Below are 23,328 nucleotides of genomic sequence, written 5' to 3' on the forward strand. Positions count from 1 at the left end.
AAGTCTAGAAGCATTCCAAATTTTCCCTGTGACCTACTTGACTTTTACCTACTGCATTATGCAATGGGTTCACCTGTGATAAAGTTTTCTGCCCCTGGAAAAAAAGAATCTTCTCACTTGAATAATTGGACTAACAACTCCTTTTTACTAACAAATTAAATATTCACAGTCAATGGGCTTTCCATTTTCAGCAGCAGAAGCAAGGTGGGTTTATTCTCAGGTCAGTTACAAACACAGCGCTTCTGGCATTGCCTCACTTAYTAACAGTGACAGTGGGCAATGGAAGACTTTCTCRCTTTGGCTGAAAATCACTGAGCTCYTTTGGGCCAGGCTTTGGTCCATTTGTTTCAGGAAAATATGAATCAAGATTGTCAGAGTTTTACTCTAAGACCTGAGAATTGGCCTTACTGGTTTTGAAAGACTTAAGTCATGTTGGTTTGCCTGTGGGAAGTAAGTGGAGGCACGAGTGGCGATGATCGGCATGACAGCTGTCCTTGTAAACATGGGAAGTCTTGTCGCCATCACTCAAATTTTGACTCAACTAACAATCTGCAGGAGTGATGGAGTGACAGCACAAGGCTATGTGCTCTTCTGTCTCTGATCTCTGCTGAAACTGCTTAAAAAGTTATTTCCTTGTGATGTAGAAGCCTTGTTTCTTGTAACTAGCAGGAAGAGGTCTCTCACTCATTTCTGCATGTCTTTAATCTATTATCACATTGAAAACATGATAACTATTACCATAGGCTCAGTATCAACCAGTGAACAAGGAATGTACAATGCCACATCCTCCCAGGAAATGTCACAGACATCCAGTAATTCCCCAGGCACAAAACAGAATCAAGAAACAAAAATAAATGCTTCACTTTCACAGTTCATTCTTTCTTACCTCTCTAGCAGATATGACTACACAATAGTCAATAATTGTAAAGAACAGAAAATTCAACCCCATGAACAAACCAAGCCCAGTTTCCAGAGCCAGTGCTGAAAAAAGTGGAAGGTCCAGAGGTTTTGAAACAACCACCAAAAAAGAAAAAAAGGAAGTTAAAAAAAGTTAAAWTAGTGTCTCAAGGCGAGGGACCTTGTTGACTTCTTCAGCAAGAGAGGACAACATGGAAATGCTGAAGCAGCTTACATATTGTACTCTGRAGTTCAATTCCTAGAGAGTATAAAACAGTACCATGAGCAATGTAGCATCTCTAGAGATGCCTTCTCTGATTTCCTTCCTCTCCATGCAGTCCCCCTCTGCAATGTGYAGGGGAATAGTCTTATTTGGCACCCAAGTAATAGACTGCAAACTGTTGATTCCCCTGCCACAGGGCAGTACAGCTGCAAGATTAGGCTGCTGGCTTTCCCTTGCAAGAGCACGGGGGAAAGAGAAGCTTTCACTTCCTATTCTTGCTGAAAGAAGCTCTGTACTGTTTCCTCTCTTTACAGATGAGTCACCAGGCTGGCCTCTCTTAACAGGCARACTGCCAAATTTTTCTGGATGCTGGCAAGGTTATTCCCATACAGCAAATCTAGCAAACCACTATGTGTCCCTGTCGCTCTCTACAACYTCTTTCTTTTCCTTTCTACCACCTCAAAAGTCACTTATGGGAGGCATAAACACTTAAATTATGTTATTACAAAAATGCAATGGGAGAGTTCAGGCCAGCTCAAGATTTGAACATATGTGAGTTTCTAAAAACTCCTCTGGGATGTAGAGTTTAATGTACATATTGCACAGCAGGGGAGCACACCGTGGTCTACCATAAAACATGGGGCTTCCTTCCATTTCCACTTTTGCTGTGGTGACGTGGGGAGGACTTGGCCCTTTGTCAGGCACTATGGGTGAGACTGGRCAAGACTGTTTTCCAAAAAGCTCCAAACCATAAAGCAGGGGTGTAAGAAAATGAAACAGTTGTGCCAGGTACTTGGAAGAACATTCTCTGCTGGTTAAAGGTTTGAGTGAGAGCACAGCTTTTGCATTTAATTGTGCAATGTCATTGTTTCTACCTCTGCATCAACCTGACACTTGACATTTTCTCTTTGAGAATAGAAGTGTTTCCAAAGGATGTGCAAATACCTAGGAAAACAGTTGGGTTTGATTGTCAGAACTCGATTGTCTTACAAAGCCTCAGCAAGATGATGTGCAACTCTATTCCATTTTAATGTCTTTAGGTTTGCAGAAGAATGCTATCACTTAATGATTCTCAGAGTGCCAGGTTCATTTGTTTCTGATGCTCTGTGTTTTAGCCAAATGGATGCCATTATCCTCACTTAATGACCTTAAGCAGGAGGTGTTTACACTAATGCAGAACATCTAYCACTGCAAGTAAAGTATTTGCATTGTCACAGATAAAAACAGCTTAATTAGAGTGACTTTTGCAAAATGAGGGCACAYATTTTAACAAGGATTCAAAAGAACTCAAAATCCCCCAGACTTTACATTGTGTGACCTAAGACCCGTTTCCTATTATAAGCTGAAATTTGTCAGGGTTTTAAATAACTTTTACTTGTTTACACAGAATTTAAAGGAAAAAATCAGCTGATCGTTTCAACACTACCTACAGAAACTGCTAACAAGAAAAATGAAGCATTGCCCAGAGATTTACTTGGAGCAAGTAATAGTGAAGATGCAGACACTACTTCGAACCCTGCTTCTAGCAACTGCAATCCATGGGCATCACATCAGCAGGGTCAAAACACGAAAGATTGCAGAGAAGACCTTCTGGAAAATGTTGCTTTCTCATTTTGTAGATTTCTCAAAATTAGATCCTAAATTTGTCAGCAGCATTAGAGCAGGTCATTTTTTGATAGATTTTAKAAACAATATCCTACATTTTTAGGGAAACGTTTTTAATGAAAATAAAAACGTCTAGTGCTTCATGCACTTAGGCAGGTAAACTATAATTTGGGGAAGATTGCAAGGGAAGTGGGTTTTATTTGCTGAAAAAGCCTCTCTGAATGCTCTTGCCAGTAGAGGTGCTGCAGCAACAAAACCTTCACTCATGCTCATTTAGTAGCTAGAAGGGCACAGTGTAGTACTGAGCTCTCATAGAGGAATAAAATGACAGCAGTATAGGACAGGCAAAGGTGAAAATAAAACTCCCCTGTGACAGTAAGCATCAAACTACATTTAAAACTACAGAAATGTTGTAGTTTTGAAATAGCCACGGAGTGTATATGTGCAATAAATKTAAACTTATTGCTTAAAAATAGTMATTAGATTAATATGAAATATTAAGTTTGCTAGAAAATAAGGAAAAATTGCATGAGTGCAAAAGTGTGCTGACTTTTTGTTTCACCCCTAACAGCAATTACAAGSGCCAAAATTTAACAAGCAAATAAAAGGTGAGTAAGAGGAAAAATTAAATTTATTAAGTGGAAMAGGACATAATGCCCAAAGGCAAACTAAATATGGTAATTCATAGCCACGAACAAGGCTAAAAAACACTGGCTCACAAGAACATTGTAGAAGACCAAGCAGGGGCATGGAAAAAATAATGTTTTACCACACAGTAATTTGTGATAACCACATAGCACTGACAGATCATCCCTGATAGCAGACTTGCTTTGACAAACTCTTGAAAAAAATTTAATTGCTGGAATAATGGCCAGATYTGGGTTCTCTCTTAAAAAGTTGGCAATCTATCACAGAAAATTGTATTTTATTATTTGCATTATTTACATTTTAACATTTTTAGATGGTAGTCACAGYCTGATCATTAGTCCTACAGACTCTCAAAAAGATTGTTGCCACAATCATTATGATCCATAAATGTTATTTATTGTACTTTTTMTGAAATTGTTGTGTCTCAGAACCATAGCCATGTTATAACAAGAAGCATCTCTTTCAAAACAGAAGATCCTATCTTTTGCCCCTTGCAAAACTTAATGCACAGCAAAATTGCCAAAGATCCCAGCTGGGCCTGGACTTCATCCAAGGAGCTTAAGAGATTAATCATTAAAGCAACCTATCAAATGATCTCTGCACCGAAAATCTGAACTGATATCAAACAGGCAAGTTATTTGATTTGAGTAATGCTTAAAACTTAATAATGCAACAATCAGCATGACAGTTAATTTACAGAATGAAACAGCCAGAAATTATAATCAAATGCCACACGTYCAGAAATCATAACTCTCATGCCTCAACTGCTGGAGCTGCTCGGTGACCTCCTTATGAGCRCCAGTAATAAGAACCTAGATGAGATCTGTAGATTGATGGAAAGAAAAAGATAGCCTAATGCTTTGGTTTGGTCATAATTAAAATGAAATTTTAATGTGTTTAAGCATTTAACAAAACTCAATGCATTTAAGTAAAAATGACCTGCAAAAGCTTTCAAAAAGTAGTAATTGAACTACAGAGTACTATAAATCTAGATTATGTCTACTTTCTCTTGCAATCATAAAGGATGGTTACTTAAATGCAAAATCAAGACACACTCAAAATAGCCCAAATAAAACCAATTAAGAAATAGCACTCTTGTAATCCATCTTGGCAGATATTTTTTATGCAGGGGTAGAAGGAAAACCATCATCAAGAAGAGAGATCGATGAAATGTTTGTAAAGATGTATTTCTGCCAAGAATGGGGAAGAAATTCAGTCTTTATTTAAAAGCTCTTATTTTCCTTTGTCTGGTTTCCACTTAATCATTCCAGTTTTATTGGTGAAACAGTAAAAGGAAACATGGAGGAGGCAACATTAAAGAAATGGGGAAAAATACATGTGCATCATAATTTTTGAAGACAWGAATATTGTTTCCAAACTGTAAGGTGAACTATTTGTCTGCACAGAAGACCAGGACAGGTCTGGAGTGCAGCAACCCCCAGTGCTGTGAGGCTGAAAGAGACGCCAGSAGGCTCAGGCACTACTGACAGCGATGTGGCAGCCTGAGGGTCAGCACAGACCAGGTGCTCCAGGCGACTCTGCAGTATAAACTGTGGGATCTTGCACTGCTTCAGGGCCAAAATTTGGCTGCATAYACTGGCATCATCCCAACTGCTCCATATCTCTACAGACACCCTTGTTTCAGAAAAACTTGTTGGAAGTGGTAAGGGAAGGATGCTATGAATCAATAAGACCCTGGTCTGGACAGATAGGGAGGCACAGTAATACTGCACAAACAGAGGAGATCTGCTGGGTACAACAGTCCTGCAGCCAAGGGCCTCCCAGACAGCTCATTTCATTAAGCAACCCAACTTTGGGGTAAAAATAAGGTCAATTAAAACTAAAACCAACATCAATCTCATCTCCTAATTCCTCTGTGCACATTCTTGGGGAGACAATCTTCATGCCTACATGAGCTTAAATGACCACCATCCCCAAAAACACAAGTGCTTTGTCTGCAGAGGGAGAGCTGGGGGACTCAGAGAGACATATCTCACTGGGGCAATACAAATCATTGTATAAAATGTATAAAATCAACATCAGTCCAAATGGCTGACAGAAAAGTGTTTCAGTGCCATCCTTAGCTCAGTGACATCTAAGGATAGTTCAGTTATTGATTAGATTTTGGTGCCACATAATGGGAGAAGCAGATTCTGCCTTGTCAGGCCTCACATAGAGCTTGAATCACAGATTCACAGAATGAGAGAATGGAAGTGACCTCAAAGATCATCCAGTTCCAGCCCTTCTGCGATGGACAGAGACATCTTACCACTAGACCAGGTTACCCAGACCTCCATMCAACCTGGCCTTGAACTCTTTCAGGGATGGGACATCTGCAACTTCTCTGGGCAACCTGTTCCAGTGCCTGACCACCCTCACAGCAAAGAATTTCTTCCATATATGTAGTCTGAATTTAATCTCAGTTCAAAGCCATTGCCCCTTGTCCTGTCACTACATGCCTTGTAAATAGTCCCTCTCCATCTTTTCTGTAGGCTCCCTTCAGGTCCTGGAAGGCTGCAATTAGGTCACCCTGAAGCCTTCTTTTCTCCAGGCTCAACAATCCCAATTCTCTCAGCCTTCCCCATAGGGGAGGTGCTCCATCCCTCTAACCATTTTGGTGGCCTCCTGTGGATTTGCTCTGAGGGGTCCATGTCCTTCCTGCGCTGGGGATCCCAGAGCTGGATTCTGTCTTTCAGGTAGGGTCTCATGAGAGTGGAGGGGCAGATTTACCCTCCTCATCCTGCTGGTCACACTGATTGATGCAGCACAGGACATGTTTGGCTTTTTGGGTTGAAAGTCACTGGCTTGTGTTCARCTTCTCACCCACCAGCATCCCCAAGCCCTTCTCAGCAGGGCTGGTMTCCATCTGCTCATCTCCCAGCCTGTAYTGATATCAGGCCTGCATTTTCATTTAAGGTGACTGACCTGATCCCATATCACCTTCCTGACAGTGGTCTTGCTTCAAGGTGGTAGYCCCTGCCTGGTTTTGCTGGGGAATATGTGCTTTTCCCCCACAAATTAGGTGCAGTGCAGACTGGCTTCTAGAAAGGGGGCAGGACAAGTAAAGCTGCAGGGCCAGCTCAAAACTAACCAGGAGGGCTAATGGCTAGTACAAAGATRTACAGCATGGGCCAAGTTGCATTTGCAAGACATACATTTTGGCAGCTTCATGAGATAAACTCGTTTACACGTCTTTGAGTCAAATCCACCTCATRTCTTATTTGGGTGAAAAGGTCGTAGTTATCCCTTATTAATGAAAACTGCTGTGCATCAGGCTGGGCAACAGAGAGCCAAATGGACCTGCTGAATCTGAACAACTCCTGGATTACTTGGAACCTGCTGAATCTGAACAACTCCTGGATTACTTGGAACCTGCTGAATCTGAATTACCAGGGGCTGAGGCAGGTAAACATAGCAGTGCATGGACAGATGAGCTTCCTGCCCTGCCTTGGCTTCTCCCCTTTTTTCWTGGGAGTTGGGTTTGAGCTGACAGGTCATGAACCCACTCTCACAAAGCACTGAGAGAGTTGTAAAGACACATCGAATCAARCAGCTCTGAAGTGGGCTGCAGCTTCTCCCAGTCCCTTCAAGGCAACCTCASATGACTGCCTGTCTGACTCTGCTCTCCCCTCACCTCCACAAGCTGCAGATGGAGACAACCACCCTTAAATAAGGTACAGCTGGTTTGCAGCAGCAGCAGCAGTGTAACTCTGTGGGAGCCAGGCAGAATCAAGAAAAACCCAGGAGCTGCAACAAATCAGGAATTGAAGCAGAAATCCGCATTCTGCTCTATCACTCTTCCTGGTTTGAAGACACTGTAATTTTTTAACTTACTAATGCAGCCTTTGAGTGCAGGACACAGTCATGCCATCTTAAAYATCACCTTTAATAGACACAGCCCTTATTGCCCTTATTTCTTTTTATTGCACAGATAAGGTAGGGACACAAACAGAATATAGGCAGAAAAAGAAGCTGCGATGTTGCTAGGAAACTAAATCAGAAAAAACTGACAATACTTACGGGGTAAGGTTGAACAACAGTAAGGAGGATCGATTCTTTGCAGCTTCTATAAAAAGAAAAAAAAGTAAAATCAAGTAAAGAGTCATGCTTTTACTCACTGCAGATAACCAGCTTTTCTCTTTTTAATGGAGAAAACTGCAGTAATATGGCAAAATGTTTATTACTATGACATAGCAGAGCAGTACAGAGATTAATAATATGCCAAAATAACTACAGATAGAAGAAATAAGCCTTTTCCAACCTAACAAATTGAATTGGCCTAACTTTGCAGTTTATGCTACAAACCTTTTTCTTCACCAGAGAAACCTGCATTCTGAAATAATGGTTGTCTCCAGCAAGAATTAAATAACCTTTGATTAATAGTACTAGTTCACYATCTGTAGTCTACAAATTCTGTTTATCTACTTTACAAATACAAGTCACTTTTTATACCATCTAGTTCTTGCACACTTCAAGCCAAATCTATTTGAAGACAGCAGTGTTTTATTTCAAAGCAAAACTGAGGAAATTTAGCCCACATTTCTTCTCTACCTTACCTTTTTAAATGGGTGGAAAAAGTCTAATATTTGGTGAATATCCCCATAAGAATTTTTAAATTTTTGTAAGCTTGCTAAAAAAATACAGTATTGGTCTTGTACAGTGCCACCCCATAGGTGTATTCACACCTCTGATATACAACTTAAAAAGCCAAAAGGCTTTTTAAAAATGGAGAGACTGAAGGCCTAGTCAGAAAGCTGGTCTGGAAAGCCAGCCTGTACTTGATTAAGTCAATACAACACTGAACACCAACAGGGATAACAAATTCTACTCTTGTGAAAGCCATCAGTCATGTAAGGGGACAAGTCTGATCTAATATCACTTAACTAAAGAAAAATTAGTTAGAGCTTCARTTTTCACTTCTCTTATTAGATATTTATATCACCACCACATTTTTGGGAATCTACAAATGCATGTTAAGAAATGTAATTTATTTCAAGAATCTCACAGCATCTCTATGCTGTCCACACGTATCCAGTTGTGACTGCCATATTAACCTAGGCATACAAGCAGACGGAAAGGCTCATCTCAGTTGTTAGCTGGGGATAAACTGCAGCTGTGGGATAACTGCACCATGCCCAAATGACCTTTTCAATTACTTTCAACCCTCTATTTTATGTTTCTCATGCCACGTACGATTACCACCATTACCACATCCTGCAGTTCAGCTATGTTAGAGAGTTGTCTTCAAAAATGAAAACCAGCTTTTCCTGAAAAAGTTTTTTCAGCTCTTCATTGTTCTTGGATTAAACCTGGCCAGGTGTCAGGCTAGGCAAGAAACATCCTAGATTAGCAGCTGGGTTTTTTTTAAATCAAAAGAGCAAAAGATGTATTTCGTGGATGAGACTTTCTTACAGGAGAAACACTTGCATAGGAAGGATGCTGGGCTCTGCACTATAGATTCAACATTTGAGACTATAATAAGGTCCTTTGGAATATCTGAACACAGTCATGTTGCACATTCAAAAAGCAGGTGTCGAGCACCACATACAGATCCCCCATCATTAAACATTTCCTATAAAACTCGTACTACATACAAAACATGGCACAGTTACAAAGGAAGTGAGTATTTAATCAGCAGATTTTTCATCTGCAGTACTCAGTCACAACTCCACCACCTGTTTCAAAACTTTCTCAGCTAATGATGACAAAATTTCACAGGGCAGCTCATCTTTTTTACTTTCAGTATAGCTTGCAAATTCTATAAATTTATGATAAACCTTGCTCAGCAGTGGAGACTGTCAATYGTACCATGTATTGTATATGTCACAAGAATGAAAAACCAATGGAATCACTGACCATGTGATCTGAGCATTTTGCAGCTTAAATGTATGTGGACATACATGTAAATGCATGTCCACGTGTGACAGTAGAACATGCAGACAGCTGAGGTTACTGAAATAAGGTACATCAACACACTTCAACATGAGCTATTTCTTTTAAACAACACCTGAAAGGTGGAAAAGGCTAAAAAGAAAACCCAGTTGCAGTCTTAGTTTCACCCTGAAATGTCTTTCCTCATCTAAAATGTGACTAAATAAAAAAAAAAAAAAAAAGAGAAAAGCATATATTACAGCCATTTTATTATCTTCCATACTCATTAACAGCTACCTAATTATTTCTTTTAGTGCGCTCAAGACTAAACATCTGCAACACCAGCTTAGAAAACAAGCTGCTGACTTTCTGAATGCTCTGCYATTTGACCAGCTAACACCAGCATCACAACAAAATATCATCATGTTTCTTTCATTTCCTGGCATTAGAATCAAACAGTGATAACAAGGCTAAAATCTGAAAACTCTGATCGGAATCTGTGATTCATCTCTCTGTCCTTCTCCGTGTCCTGTGTGGTGATTATATTTGTCTGTTCTCACTACTTCTCACAGCTACTCAGGCTGTAACAAGGAGAGAATATAGATGGTTTGAGAATCAAATTATGTCTATTATAAAGGTTAAAGTTGCATTACTAAGTACCAGGCATCTCGAGCTACATGAAGCGTTAACATTCAGCTACAATGCCAGCCTCTGTGAACTTGGGGCTGGAAATAACTGCCTCTCTTCTGCTTCTTGCAAGCTGGAAGACAGGAAGAGCAAGGGCAGATGGGGGATATGGGAGAATCCCAGTATCTGRGCCCAAAAAAATAAGTGGGACTGTTATTCATATGCATCCTACAGCAAATACAGCATMTAAATAGAAAAAGTATAATGACTGTTCTTATGAAGGAAGAATGAAGAATTACTGTTTATGCTAACTTTAGGGCTTTTAGCAATTTTACATACTCGAGGAGTACTTGGTTTCTTTCCCACTGAAGATGAATAAATTAAGAATTAATTAAAACTATAATAATTAATATAATTTTCAGGGAATGCAATTCAGAACAATCTCCTAACCGTAACTTAGCTGTTTCACTCACAATGAACATTAAATTCTGAAACTCCTGTTTTGAAACACATTTTCTCTKCTATTTTAAAATCATCTCTTTCAATTTGGGTTTCACTATTGGTGACAAAGGTCTGAATTCGACAATTGTGGAGTTTGAAGTCATGATCTGCAGTATGTTTCACACTACATTTTTGAAGTAAGGAAATGGAAATCAACGAGTCAAAAGCCAACTACAAAATGCAATGGGTTACCTCAAATGCCCTTAAAATAATCAAGTTACAACTAAGGATTGTTTTTATTTGAGCTGTAGATACACGTTTACATGAAACCTGTTTCACAGTATTYATCTTCACCTAGGGAAGCGATAAATTTCACTTGCCCAGTCCTTTATCATGAGCAACAGTTCCTGTGGAAGACTTTTACCCAGAGATCCAGGCAGATTTATTTCCACGGCTGGAGACATCTTCTGGAAGGACYTTGGTGGGATAGAGTAGACCCAGTTTAAGGCAGTTTCCTCATTCTCAGCTGTTATCACAAAGCACACACACACAGTGAGCCTTGAGGTCTTGCAGTGGCGCCAACCTGCCTCAGTTGACATGAAGAACCTTGACAAGCCATGGACACCCACGAAACAAGGAGAGAGGCTTTAAGAAGGGCATGCCTTTCCCCAGGGCTATTTTTGCCAAAGGAGAACCAGCACTGTGTAGACACAAAAACACAAGCTAAAAGCCCTTTGCACCAGACAATTCCTCCAGCAAGAGCCATGGCATGTGGGGCTGTTCCCTTTCCATTTCCAAAGGTAACCTTCAGTACACAACCTACAGGCAATGGCTCCATCACTCCAATTCACAAGCACAACAGATTACACCAGGCTGGAAGCCATGCTACTGTGGGCAGATCCCTTTTGGTCTCTTAATTACATCAACCCATAAATAGTCACTGTTTTAGCAGAAGGTGAAGAACTAGACCCCTCCAAGCCTAGGAAGAAGATATTTTCCAGAATTTTTTTTTAGGGGAACATAGATGATTATACTTTCACAAGAGGTTGCCAATACCTGGCAGAAACAATTGCTGGTAGAGCAGTAATGGGATTTCAGTCTCTGCCTGTTCAGCTGACCTCTGGGAATTCTCTCTGCWGATCCCACAGCAGGAGATGGACATTCCTGCCATCACACCACACAGGCAAAATAGGGTACGCCACACACAGATTACATCCCCTACTCCATCTCAGAAAGCAGTTGCAGGAATGTAGCAGAGAAGAATCATAGCAAGAGGCTCATGAAATAAGGTACATCACCAGAGGAGAGGTCTGGGGYCCCAGTCTAGGGAGGACAGGTAACATTGCACCTTTTATAGTTACAGAAGATGGGGACATGAGGCCAAGGTGCCAAGCTTGTGTTCARACACAGGAAGAACAACTTAAGAGATGAGAATCAGCTTGGACACTATTTTCTGGGGATGACAGAGCACACAACACCAAGGTCTTAACTTWGGAGATCAGGATGGGGCATTGGAATCCCTGGTATCARAAGGCAGAGGCATCACAAACACATTTGGAAAGCTGGGGCTGCTCTGTCTACTGGTGTTAATGGCATTACCTGTCCTTAGCCTGGCTGTCAACGCAGTGAAATATTCCTGACGTCCAAAGAACTTCAACTTGTGAACTCCTGAACCCTACAGTTYAATTTGCATAGCCTGCTGCTTCACAAAGTCATTAAAATTTAAGTCTGCCATCAAATATGTGAGGCCTCCCAACAGCAGAAGCAATCTGCACAAGAACTCAAGAATTTTGCAAGACTCCTGTTTGAATGTCTGAGCCCTAAAAACTGTGTAAGTAATGGATGCTTGAAACTGCCACATAAAGTATAAAACACATAAGGATGGATTATTACAACACTGCAGGATCAAGCAGCAGCAAAAACAGCTGAGTGAAAAGATGCTCTGATTCAAACATAAATAACTTCAATAATAGCATACTGAAAATTACTGTCAAAGCAAATTGTGTTTTGTATAAATGTTTTTTATTTTAAAGGCCTGGCATGGTGTGAAAGTCAATCTTGARAATGGTCACAGTCTGCTGCTGGCACTAATTGGAACCCTCGTTGGCAATCTCYGTAAGGGGTCAAGGAGTGAATGTGTCTGCAGGCTGAATTACGCTCCTTCCTCCAATAGAAGTGGTCMCTTCAGATCAGGACTGTGGCACACTGGTGGGCTTTCATACAGGAGATGCCATCTCAGACAGCTCTGCAATAAAGGCTTTAAGAATAAAAAAGCCTCCTGTTCTTTAAGGCTGTTCATCTGTCAAGCTTTCTCACGTACCAAATTCAGTTTCCTCCTGCATTAGAACTGTGGCAAGGTAAGCCCTACAGAGTTCTTCTTGAATTTCATTGCTGTATAATGACCTATATTTACCTCTTGTCAAAATAAACCCTCCTCTCCAAAATACTCAAAGTTTTCCAATCGCTTATATTCTCAACTTTAAGGCTATTACCTTTGTAACCAAGTTACCAAAGCGTTGGTCAGACAGTAAATATCAGTGTGTGCTGTACAAGAGTGCCTTGGCAAAGCTACTTGAATACCAACAGYTCAGCAGCGTTACACTGCTGTCTAACTGCTGAGCAATGTTACCTGCTCCTTGCCACACTGGCTTTCAATTAATTCTTGAGTGCACCTCAACAACAATGATATTCAGAAAACTTGACACTGACCCCTCAGACAACCATTGTCCTATTTACACACAGATTTATGATGGTCCCTGTAAACCCCTGAGAGCATTTGGGGTTAAACTTCAAGACAGAACAAAGAACATATTAGGAGTTACTAACACTGCAGTTGTCTGATCCAACAGATGCAGTATTTGCTCATTTTGATCAGTGTACAAAAAAAAACAACCAAGAGCCAGATGAGCATGTGTGTGTATCTGAGGGACTGAGACTTTCACTCCGTGTGCTGCTGCCACACCATTGYCATATCAATTACTTCACACTGCATGAAGATGCCATACAGCCAAGGAGAAAAATGTAGTGCTTATTACCCTATTAATTAATTGTTCAGCTGTCCTCGTCTAATTAGAATTTCTACACATTAGTTTTAAAGGATCAAAGGCAGACAAAATGGGATAATATTGGTCTCTCAGGTCACTCATCCAGGCCAATGTTCCAGTGATAGTTTTTCTATCATTAACTGCCAAAGTCTCACAAGCTCACAGAAAAAGTTAATTTTCAAAGTGTAATGAACAAAATGTAGTATGAGCCAGCCACAAGATGTCTATTGATGACACATCTTCAGAAATTGTTCTACGGAGCTTTAATAAAATAGTAGCAAAGTAAAATATTTACAGAAGAGGTTGGTCTCACCATGGAAAGGTCAGTTGCATTCTCCTGAAAATTTTTCGTCTTTATTTGTCAGACTCTGCTGTTTCTGTCAGACTGCAATGACTTTTAAATGGCATTTCTGTGGGCGTTTTGTGCAAGCCCTTTCAGACAGTTTCTAAGTGARCTAAGTGCAGTTCTGTTCTCCCATTCTGCACCATCCACGCACGGATCCAGCAGACACACAGCAGCTGCCCACTGCCCATAACRCTCAGCTCTGTTAAACACATGCAGCCAGTTTGGGTTCACTCATCCTTTGCACTGACATTSTTGCTGAGGATGTCCAGGAACTTGGACTGTGACAAAACACCAAGTTGTAGACCAAAATGCACAACGTGGTAAATTCTAAAAATTCCACAAAATCCAACCCAATGCTGACAKGACAGATCATGCTTTGAAACAGTGGCATGAACCAATTCTCTGAGGCAGCCACCAGAGACCTTGCAATAGTTATGAAATTCATTCCAATTACTTAGTAATTTTCTTATGTTCAACCTTCAAAAATGGTGGCATCACTACATGCTGCAGTAACTGTGCACAAAGTTTAATTTTAAAAATACTAAATGTGATTACAACATCCTTCTATTTTCTAAAATAACTTCAAAATTTTTGTAAATACATATRCACGGTCAAACTGAATTCAGAGTTCACTTATTTGGGAGAGAGAAAGAAAAGAAATACAACATCTTGAGTACTTCCCTCTTATGTTCCTCTACATTATCTGAATTACAATAAAAGAAGCTTTCTTATGCTCTATTGAATTTCCAGCACTTGTTTAGACACCTTGACACAGCTCTTGAATTTTTATTTCAATAGCAGAAACAGACAAAACAATGAAGGTTAAAGATTGAAGGATATTATGAGGCAACTTTTCAAACCCTGGAAATTGGTGTCATTCCATTTGCTTACCTCACTGTAATACAGAGATTAACAATATCATCTAACAACTGAAAAAGGATGTTTCAGGGAGTAATGTAATTCTAATATTCACATACTGAAGTCTTGTTGGTTTCTTCTTTCTTTCAAAGAGATGCTATGTAAATTTTAATTTAGAAAATAAATTCTGTCTTCTAATGGCATATTTTTAATGTCTGTTTTTGCTGACACTATGTTAGAAAGCAACAATCATCACTTTACTTAATAATTTTTTCTCTAGTCTGGATGCAGCAGGTGAAGGGAAAGTTTTGAGTTTATTTCTGCTCGTTTACTTCTATTCATTTTAAGTGGCAAAGCAGCATAAACTTAGCCCAGAAGTCAACAAAAACTTCATGGCACATCTAATGGCTATGTTTGCAGAAATGTAACTCTGTGCCCAGGTTAAAACTGCACTGATGATTGAACAAGCAACGTGCAGCTCTGCTGTCACAAACCATCAATCCAAAGCTGGACTGGAGCGTGACTGCTTACAGATCTGAAGGAAAGTCTGCTTGCTGGGGTGGTCACAGCATTTTCTGGCAGCAGGAAAAACAATTCTGCTGTCTTCCACAATRAAACCCTGCCTCTAGCAGAGATCTTGTTTGACTGCTTAGTCTTGACAAAACTTAGGCAATTGATATACTGAAATTAATGCAATGCAAATACTGCTTCATTAGCATTTCCACTCCCCCAACTGTTTCTCCCCTACTCTGATTTTTGTCATAGGTAGACATATTTTGGAGAGAGATCTACCATACATGCTGACACAGAATTTTTTTATAGTTTTGTATAGTATATTCTAGACACTGTGGCAATTAAGARGTCAATAAAAACAATTATTCAATAAAATGCATTATCTAATGCCAAATACCTTACATAAATAATTACAGCAATGAATTAAAATAACCACTAGTATAACTTGTTGTTCCTTGCTGAGAAACAAAGAAAACACGTACTCTAAAATTATACTTCAAACTGTAAATAARAAACTAAGAGAAAAGGTAGTTGAAGATGCTGGAAACTCTAGAGGAGTAATGCCAGTATCTRTACAATTGGAAAAGAAATTTATGGGAGTTACATGTTAAAGAGGACGAAAGATCACTAAAGATGTGAAAATCTTACCGATATTTTTACTATGTGACAAATTAACCATAATCTTTCACGATCAGAGCTTCATTTTTCTTTGTACTGAAGCATTAGAAACCATTACAGCTGCTATTCATAATCYGTACGGCACTGGCATTTTCATTTTCACATTTGGGCATTGTGTATGTAGTAATGAAAGGTCAGGCATTCACACACATCATTCTTGCAGCTATTAAATTTTTTTCTTTTCCTCAATGCTTTTCAAAAAGCAGAACATGAGATAAATTTTGTTGATAAAATCTTAAATGCTTTAGGATTATCTTGTTTTAGAGAGTTATCTGAGTTTTTATTAATAATGCATAACATTCATTTAGGGCTGTTTTGTGTCGGAAGTCCTTTACAGCATTATCTTAGCTCTAAGTAATTCAGCCAATAAAGAAAAAGAAATGAAGAAGAAGAAGAAGATGCATTTGGAAATGCGATAAAGCTCTTAAATTCAGAAGAATATTTTATTTTCAAGCACTATATTATATACTGTTCTCAGTTCAATATTATTGGCTTTATCATTGTTTCTTTAAAAAAAACACATTCATTCAAAGAGTGATGGCATTTTTCCTTCAGACAGTAGAACACTATTACTTTTGTGGAACCAAACTATCTGATCCAATCTAAGAGCATCTCTATCCTTTGTTATGGAGCACAATGTTAGTATCATGTTTTAAGTAATTGCAGATTGCTGGAAATGGTTTTAAGAAATAAATGTTTGAACAAAACAAGATTCATTCCTCATTAAGAAAAGTTTCAGCGGACAGTGTCTTGAGCTTTGAGGATTTTATCATTAGTATTATTGTAATTATCATTTTATCTGCAAGGTTAGACAACTGATGGATGCTGAGCTGCAGAGACTAATGAAGAATGATTTTTGCTTACTGCATCTGGAATAGAAAATTGATTGGTCAGATGCCAGAGACACATCCATGTGCYACTGGAACAGTGTGAGTGATGGCAAACGTGACTTTATAATGATTTGGATGAACAGCCAAAGAGGCTGCTCTTCCCAAGCTCTCCTGCAGAAAGCACAGTAATTCAGATCGGAGTCCCAAAGTGCAAATTCTTTGGCTATATTTGTATCCTCACACATTAATTGATTTATTTAAGAAGTGGACTGACAGGAGAAGAAATTGAGACAGAACTTCTGCCAGACAATTAACCACTTGCTCTTATTAAATTGCATTACTTATTAAAAAGTCCTGCCAYGAATATACACCATATGTTCAGAATGTTACAAATTCAAAAGTTYATCCCTGTTTTTTAATTTATTTAAAGGAAAAATTTATTTATTGTGCTAAAATCAATAGGATGGGACTTAAAAAATCTATTTTCTTCAGGTCTGTCCAACCTTTCAAAATCTTATTAATTGTCATTTAATACATTCAAATATTTAAGCTGGTTAACTAAAAATTGCATTTACACTGTTATACCTTTTAGTTTTTTCCTTTTTTTTTGTATCACTAGAACTACATCATTTTTTTTCTCATTTTCCTTGGGACAAAGAATCACGAGTATGAGTCTCACTGAAAAGTTACAAAGCAAATGTATGCTGCTCATCAACGTGGTCCTTAAGATAAAACTTAAATTAAACTTAAGCAGAAATTCTTCCTTGATAAATGCAAATATAKTGTAAATTACAAGGGGGGGAAGGAATGTTTGAAAAGGGGAGAAGAAAATTACCCTGCAGACACAAACCAAGCCTAAAATGCCGAATGCTTGCTTTCTTCTATCCACACGGAAAATGAAGACATAATTGCAGTGCAGTCAGACACAGCGATGTAGCTCAAGTCTGTATGGGTAACACCAGCAGTAAAAATACCATGCCAGTCTCTCCAGTATCACTTATATAAACGGCCACGCTTGCCGAGCCAAGGCGATGTTTCGGTATCCGCAGCAGGCAGATAAAAGTTCGCCTGGGGACACAATTCACACACGTGCGGTGTCCCGGCCGGCCCCAGCCCACCGCCTTTGCAGCGCCGCAGCAGATTTAAAAAAAAAAAAAAAAAAAAAAAAAAAAAAAAAAAAAAAAAGGTGAAAATTAACCAGTTTATTCCTGTCCTCTCCTGCTCCTTAGGAGCTCCGGGTATTAGGACTGAAGGGAAGGACAGTAAAACATTTGTCTGCTCTTCAGGAAAATAGTGATGGGGAGGAGGGAAGCTGTTCATGGGGGAGGCGAATATATAACTCACCACATAGCTGCAGCCAGAAGGTGGTAGGAGGGACATACGGGAAAAGGAACGGACTGACTAGATGTGACTTGCTAAATTATTTTTGCAGGTATTTGGTAAATAATTTATTTGATATGCTTGTATTTATTCAGCGAGCCTTCCGTCCCTGTGGCTTTCCAGGACACCCGGTTCCCCCGGCCCGGAGCTGCAGCCGGCAGGACCCGCCCGAGCGCCGCCCTGCACCGGGAACTGCGACCGGCGGGGCTGGGGACAGAGAGCCCCCGGGCCGGACAGAGAGCCCCCGGCCCGGACAGAGAGCCCCCGGGCTGGACAGAGAGCCCCCGGCCTGGACAGAGAGCCCCCGGGCCGGACAGAGAGCCCCCGGCCCGGAGAGAGAGCCTCTGGGCTGGACAGAGAGCCTGTAGCCCGGAGAGAGAGCCCCTAGCCCGGACACAGAGCCCCCGGCCCGGCACAGCCCCCCTGACCCTGCCCCTGGCCCTGCCCAGGCCCGGCACAGCCACCATGGCCCGGCAGCGCCGCAGCCTCTGCTCCAGGCAGCAGCAGCTCTCTGGATGGGGCACACACTCATCCCTGTGCTGCAAATGAGCCAAGGTGAGAGATTGCTACGAGGGKCTCTGTCGGTCCAGCCACCCCTTGCAGCCACCCAAACACGAGATTCACCTCCAGCTGTCTCAGGGCATGAGGTACCACAGCTCRAAGCACTTCTCTAGATGCTGCCTGAAATCAGGGAGAGCTGCAAATAGCTTCTCCCATCCTCAGCATGTCTATAGGCAGCTAGTTAGGGATAAAGGCCCAATTTTAAACAGCTGGAGCTCACAGAGGTGAGTTTTCAATCAGGTATGAGAGAAGTTKTATTGTTCAGAAATCACCCTTGCCTGTCATACACACACAGAACAACAGGCTCTGTGGGGTGCACTCAGAGTTTTAAGCATCTTGACTCCACTGCTTGGGTTTCAGATGCTACAGGACTTGCTCTTGTAGTCCGAGCCAACTCACAGTATGCTGCATAAAAATGTATCCTATATTAGCCAAGTAAACAACTTCAAGTTTGAAAAGTATGCAATATGAAGGTGTCCTTCCTAAAAAGTACCTCCTATAAGGAACACCTTTGGGATCTGCATTTTTCTTCTCCTGGATAAACATCACATTCTCCTCTTGAATAGCTTGTACTTCTGTTTCTTCCATAGTATGTTGAGGACTTTCATTTAAAGCTAGTTCATGAACTTTAGKCATCACAAATATCCCTCACTTCAGCTGCAATCATGAGATAAGCACAGAAAAAGTGCTTCAAAAACCCACTTTGCTTGCACACACTGACAACAATCTATCTGTGTAAGAATAAATTTCTTGTTCCAAGGACATGCATTAAAATTCAGTTCTCAAAGGGACATGGCAGCGGATTTAGCATGCAAGAATATATGTTCTTTAAAGGCTATATGTCAAACCTCAAGATTAAAAATAGGCTTGTCAAAACTGAGTCTGATGGAAATCACGGTAACTCTGTGTTCCAATGGACGTAATATTCTTCTTTATGTCTTCACATAGTAATTTTTTTGAGTCTAATTAGACTGCACATGGTATTTTATAAAAGCAAATTAAATCATTATTTTAAAATTACATTTACTGCTAATACAAAGTGCCAGATTATGAGTATTGGCTGGCTGACTGCAAGTCAGTAGTTTTTTGCATGCATGTAAGTGAGTAGAAYAGTTATGAGTCCACCCTCAGGTATAATTTGGTCTTTAGGTCGGCAATAAGAGGATGAGGACAAGAGCAAGATCTAAACAGAGAGGTCACAGAACACTGATGATGCATTTTTATCACCTGCAGCCCTAATTAGACACCAAACTGCCCATGTGCATTTCACTATTTCCTTATGTCACACATGGTAAGACAAGAATAAAAATAATGAAAAAATAGTTAAAATTTATTAATCTGTGATTCTACAGAAAAAAAAATCRAACTACTGAAAATCTTTTAAACCTTGCAAATCAGTTTTTAATTTTTTTTTTAAATTTTCAGTATAATTTTCATTTACTAATTCTGTCTTATCCTAACTAAAAGATAACCTCAGGGCAAAAGCTCCTCATCTACAAAGGATCAACAGCCACAAAAGCATATAAAGAAAAGAGGCAGGGAAGAGAAGCATGCTTTTASAATCAGACTCTCAAAGCTAATCATTGAAACAAAAAGTGGAGGAGGGAGATCAGAAAGGTTTGAGAGGATTTATTTTATTTATTTTCCTCCCTCCACCCTCCCTCCAGCTGCAGCTTCCCAAGAATTGTTCAAAGTTTGTACCTTCCCTGKGGCTCTGCCAAAGATCTGAGCTCAAAAAGGAAAGTTTCAGGAAGGTCGCCTGTGGAGGGGATCTTTTCCCCTCAAAATCTCTAAGTTCACCATTTGAACAACACCCTATTCTTCTTTTTAAATGAAAAAATTTTAAATGGGGAAATTGAAGGGAAAACTTACAGAACCACTAGGTTCTTACTGTGCTGCCTTTTAAGGAAATTCAGGACTGTTATGGAAAGTGCAGTAAACATGAAAGGAGGAAAAAAAAAGTGCTCATGCTTTTTCCAATTAAAGGGGCTGTAGAAACAAATCTTCCCCAAGGAAGAATATTCTGTACAGAAGTCATTGTGTGGTCTCTCTGACCTTTCTCTGAAAYAACTGGAGATGGGTCTATCAAATACAACATGTAAACATAAAGGATTTTGGATCTGTTTTGGCATGGTGGTTCCTAAATGGTTGTCTTCCCCTTCCAAGTGATTAATTTTTTTTTCATAAAATATTGTGATAATGCTCACATTCAGAGGTTACCCAGTACAGACAGTACTGACATTTTTTGTTGACATTTGCTACTCATCAAAATTCTCCTGAACTTCAGCACTGARGTATCTGTTATGTGGAATGTAACTGTAAGTTCTGAATATAATGAACTTTCTCTGTACAAAATGCTCAGTTCAGGAAAGAAAATGAGTTTGTTGCAAACCACATTACAATATATGATATAAAGAAGGGAGCTAGCAATTAACCACATATTTTGTTTTTCTCATTGAAGTTTTAATAGGTCAGAATTTGAAACAGGGAGACATTTCTGATTCAGCCTGCTTTGTGTTTTCATTTCTTAACACCGTACTGACATCTGAAAAATTAAACCAACAAACTAAAAGAAAGTAAAAAGAGAAACATGAAAAGMAATGAAATTTGATTTTGAAAACTTTCCCATTATTACAGAGAAGATGGTAGTGATGATGCAGATGAAAGCACTTATTACAGTCCATGAGATAAACGGTTAAACTGCATATAACACTTGTGAGGAAGAGGATGAAGACAAAAGCAGCAGAGATGTGGCAAAGGCACGATCACCCTTTCCTCCCCCTCTAACCTCTTTTCATAATAAAACAGCCTCAGGGAAAAGAAGATGCACTGATTTMTATCAGAAACTTTATCTCAGTGCTGTCAAACTCATGCATTAAATAATGGTGTATCAAAGCCTACCGTGACTTCAAAGCCATGACGCCAGCTATGATAAAMTTCTATCTTCTTTCTGTTCTTGCATTTTTGGTCTTTCTGAGCTCATGATTTKAGGCTTTCTGAGGTCAGCAGCACCTATTCTCTTCCACTTAAACAACACTGGGACTTTTGTCCATTCACCTCAATACCGTAACTCATAACAAAGTACGTAACAGTTTAATTTGGACTCATGAAARAAACATAAAGAAAGGACTTCAAACTGCCTGATTTTTTTTTCAGCTCCTACATTAAAAAATCTACTCTTTCTGTTGTAGCTAGCAAGCAATGTTGAAAGGTGTTAYTGCAAGCTATGATAGCTCTCTGCTGCAGCCCATGAACCTCTACATCCTGCCTCAGAGATGCTGATGTGAAATCGCTTCAAACATAAGTGACAAAATGGTAGGAAAGTCAGTACAAGACCATTGTGATGAGATACAGAACAATCACAAACATTTTAAACCTCTATATGTTTTCTTTTACAGGCTGGGGAATGAATGAAGAGATCAAGAGTAGTCCTGCTGAGAAGGACTTGGGAGGCTGGGGGTGAGAGGCTGGACATGACCTTGCAATGTGGACTTGTAGCCCAGAAAGCCAAATGTATTCTGGGCTGCATCAAAAGCAGCATGGACAGCAGGGTAAGGGAGGGGMTTCTGCCCCTCTGCTCTCATGGAGAGCTCTGGGATCCCCAGCACAGGAAGGACATGGACCTGTCAGAGCAAATCCAGAGGAGGCCACCAAGATGATCAGAGGAATGGAGCACCTCTGATATGGGTAAGGTTGAGAGAATTGGTATTGCTCAGCCTGGAGAAAAGAAGGCTTCGGGGTGACCTAATTGCAGCCTTCCAGGAAATGAAGGGAGAATACAGGAAAGATGGAGAGAGGCTTTCTTGCAAGGGTACAAACAAGGGCAAGGGACAGTGGCTTCAAACTGAAAGAGAGTAGGTTCAGACTAGATATATGGAACACTGGAACAGGTTGAGCAGAGAAGTTGCAGATGTTCCATCCCTCGAAGTGTTCAAGGCCAGGTTGGATGGAGCTCTGAGTAACCTGGTCTATTGGTAAGATGTCCCTGTCCATGGCAGAAGGGTTGGAACTGGATGATCTTTGAGGTCCCTTCCAACTTAGACCATTCTACGATTCTRTGATTTATTTACAACTGTCATTCAGAGAAGGGAGAATGATGGGAAAGTGTATGGAGAGAATTAGAGGGAGTGATGGGAAAGGGACCTGCAGAGGCTGRCATGGGTTATCACTGGGAATGGCATGTCCTGAAGTCACGCCTCGAATTACACTAGATCAAAYAGGGAAATATTTTATTAAATTCTGTAATTCTGCCATTTGTCAGTTATGTCTTAAAATTAGCAGGCTACAAGTAGAACCACTACAAGCAATCCATGGGATAATCAATAAACAGTCTGATYCAAACCCCACTGAAATCCAGCAAAAGACTACCATCATCTTCAGCAGGCTTTGGATCAGACTAATTTTGCTGGAGCATGAAAATTGCTCCATAGTTCCCAAGAAAATGACACACAGGCAGCAAAACAATACCTTTCCTGTCTCTTTTGAAATATCTTTGTCAAATTTTCCCTCAACAAAGCCTTAAGCAAGTAGAGATTTCTTACCAGAAGGCAAAACATAGGTATTTCTAGAAGTAGGCAGTATGTATTTTAGAGTGTATAGTTATGGACACATCCTTTATAGGTTCAACATACAAAATATTAATCAGGTTCARAGCTGTCCCTAAAGAAAAAAAAAACAGKCTKTATTTTTTGTGCCTGAAAAAACAATCCACCTCTATCTTTGGTAAACAAAAARTAGTTAATTTACAAAGCTGTAGAATTGTATTATTTGCACTTGACTGTTTAAGACACGGGAGTTTTAACATAT

General features: G+C 39.9%; 1 protein-coding gene across 2 annotated transcripts in view; it reads right to left on the reverse strand.

Annotated features, from left to right (window-relative positions):
- The window catches only part of FRMPD4 (FERM and PDZ domain containing 4), a 283,198-nt gene that overhangs the window by 22,794 nt on the left and 237,076 nt on the right, over positions 1 to 23,328 (reverse strand). For both annotated transcript variants that reach the window (XM_057389617.1, XM_057389626.1), the window contains exon 5: positions 7,394 to 7,439. In XM_057389617.1, the coding sequence (XP_057245600.1) occupies positions 7,394 to 7,439 (46 nt within the window). The remainder of the gene's footprint in view (positions 1 to 7,393; positions 7,440 to 23,328) is intronic.

The sequence above is a fragment of the Malurus melanocephalus genome, unplaced genomic scaffold, assembly GCF_030028575.1.
Source record: "Malurus melanocephalus ecotype Western Australia unplaced genomic scaffold, MMel_1.1 scaffold_1, whole genome shotgun sequence".
NCBI lineage: Eukaryota > Metazoa > Chordata > Aves > Passeriformes > Maluridae > Malurus > Malurus melanocephalus.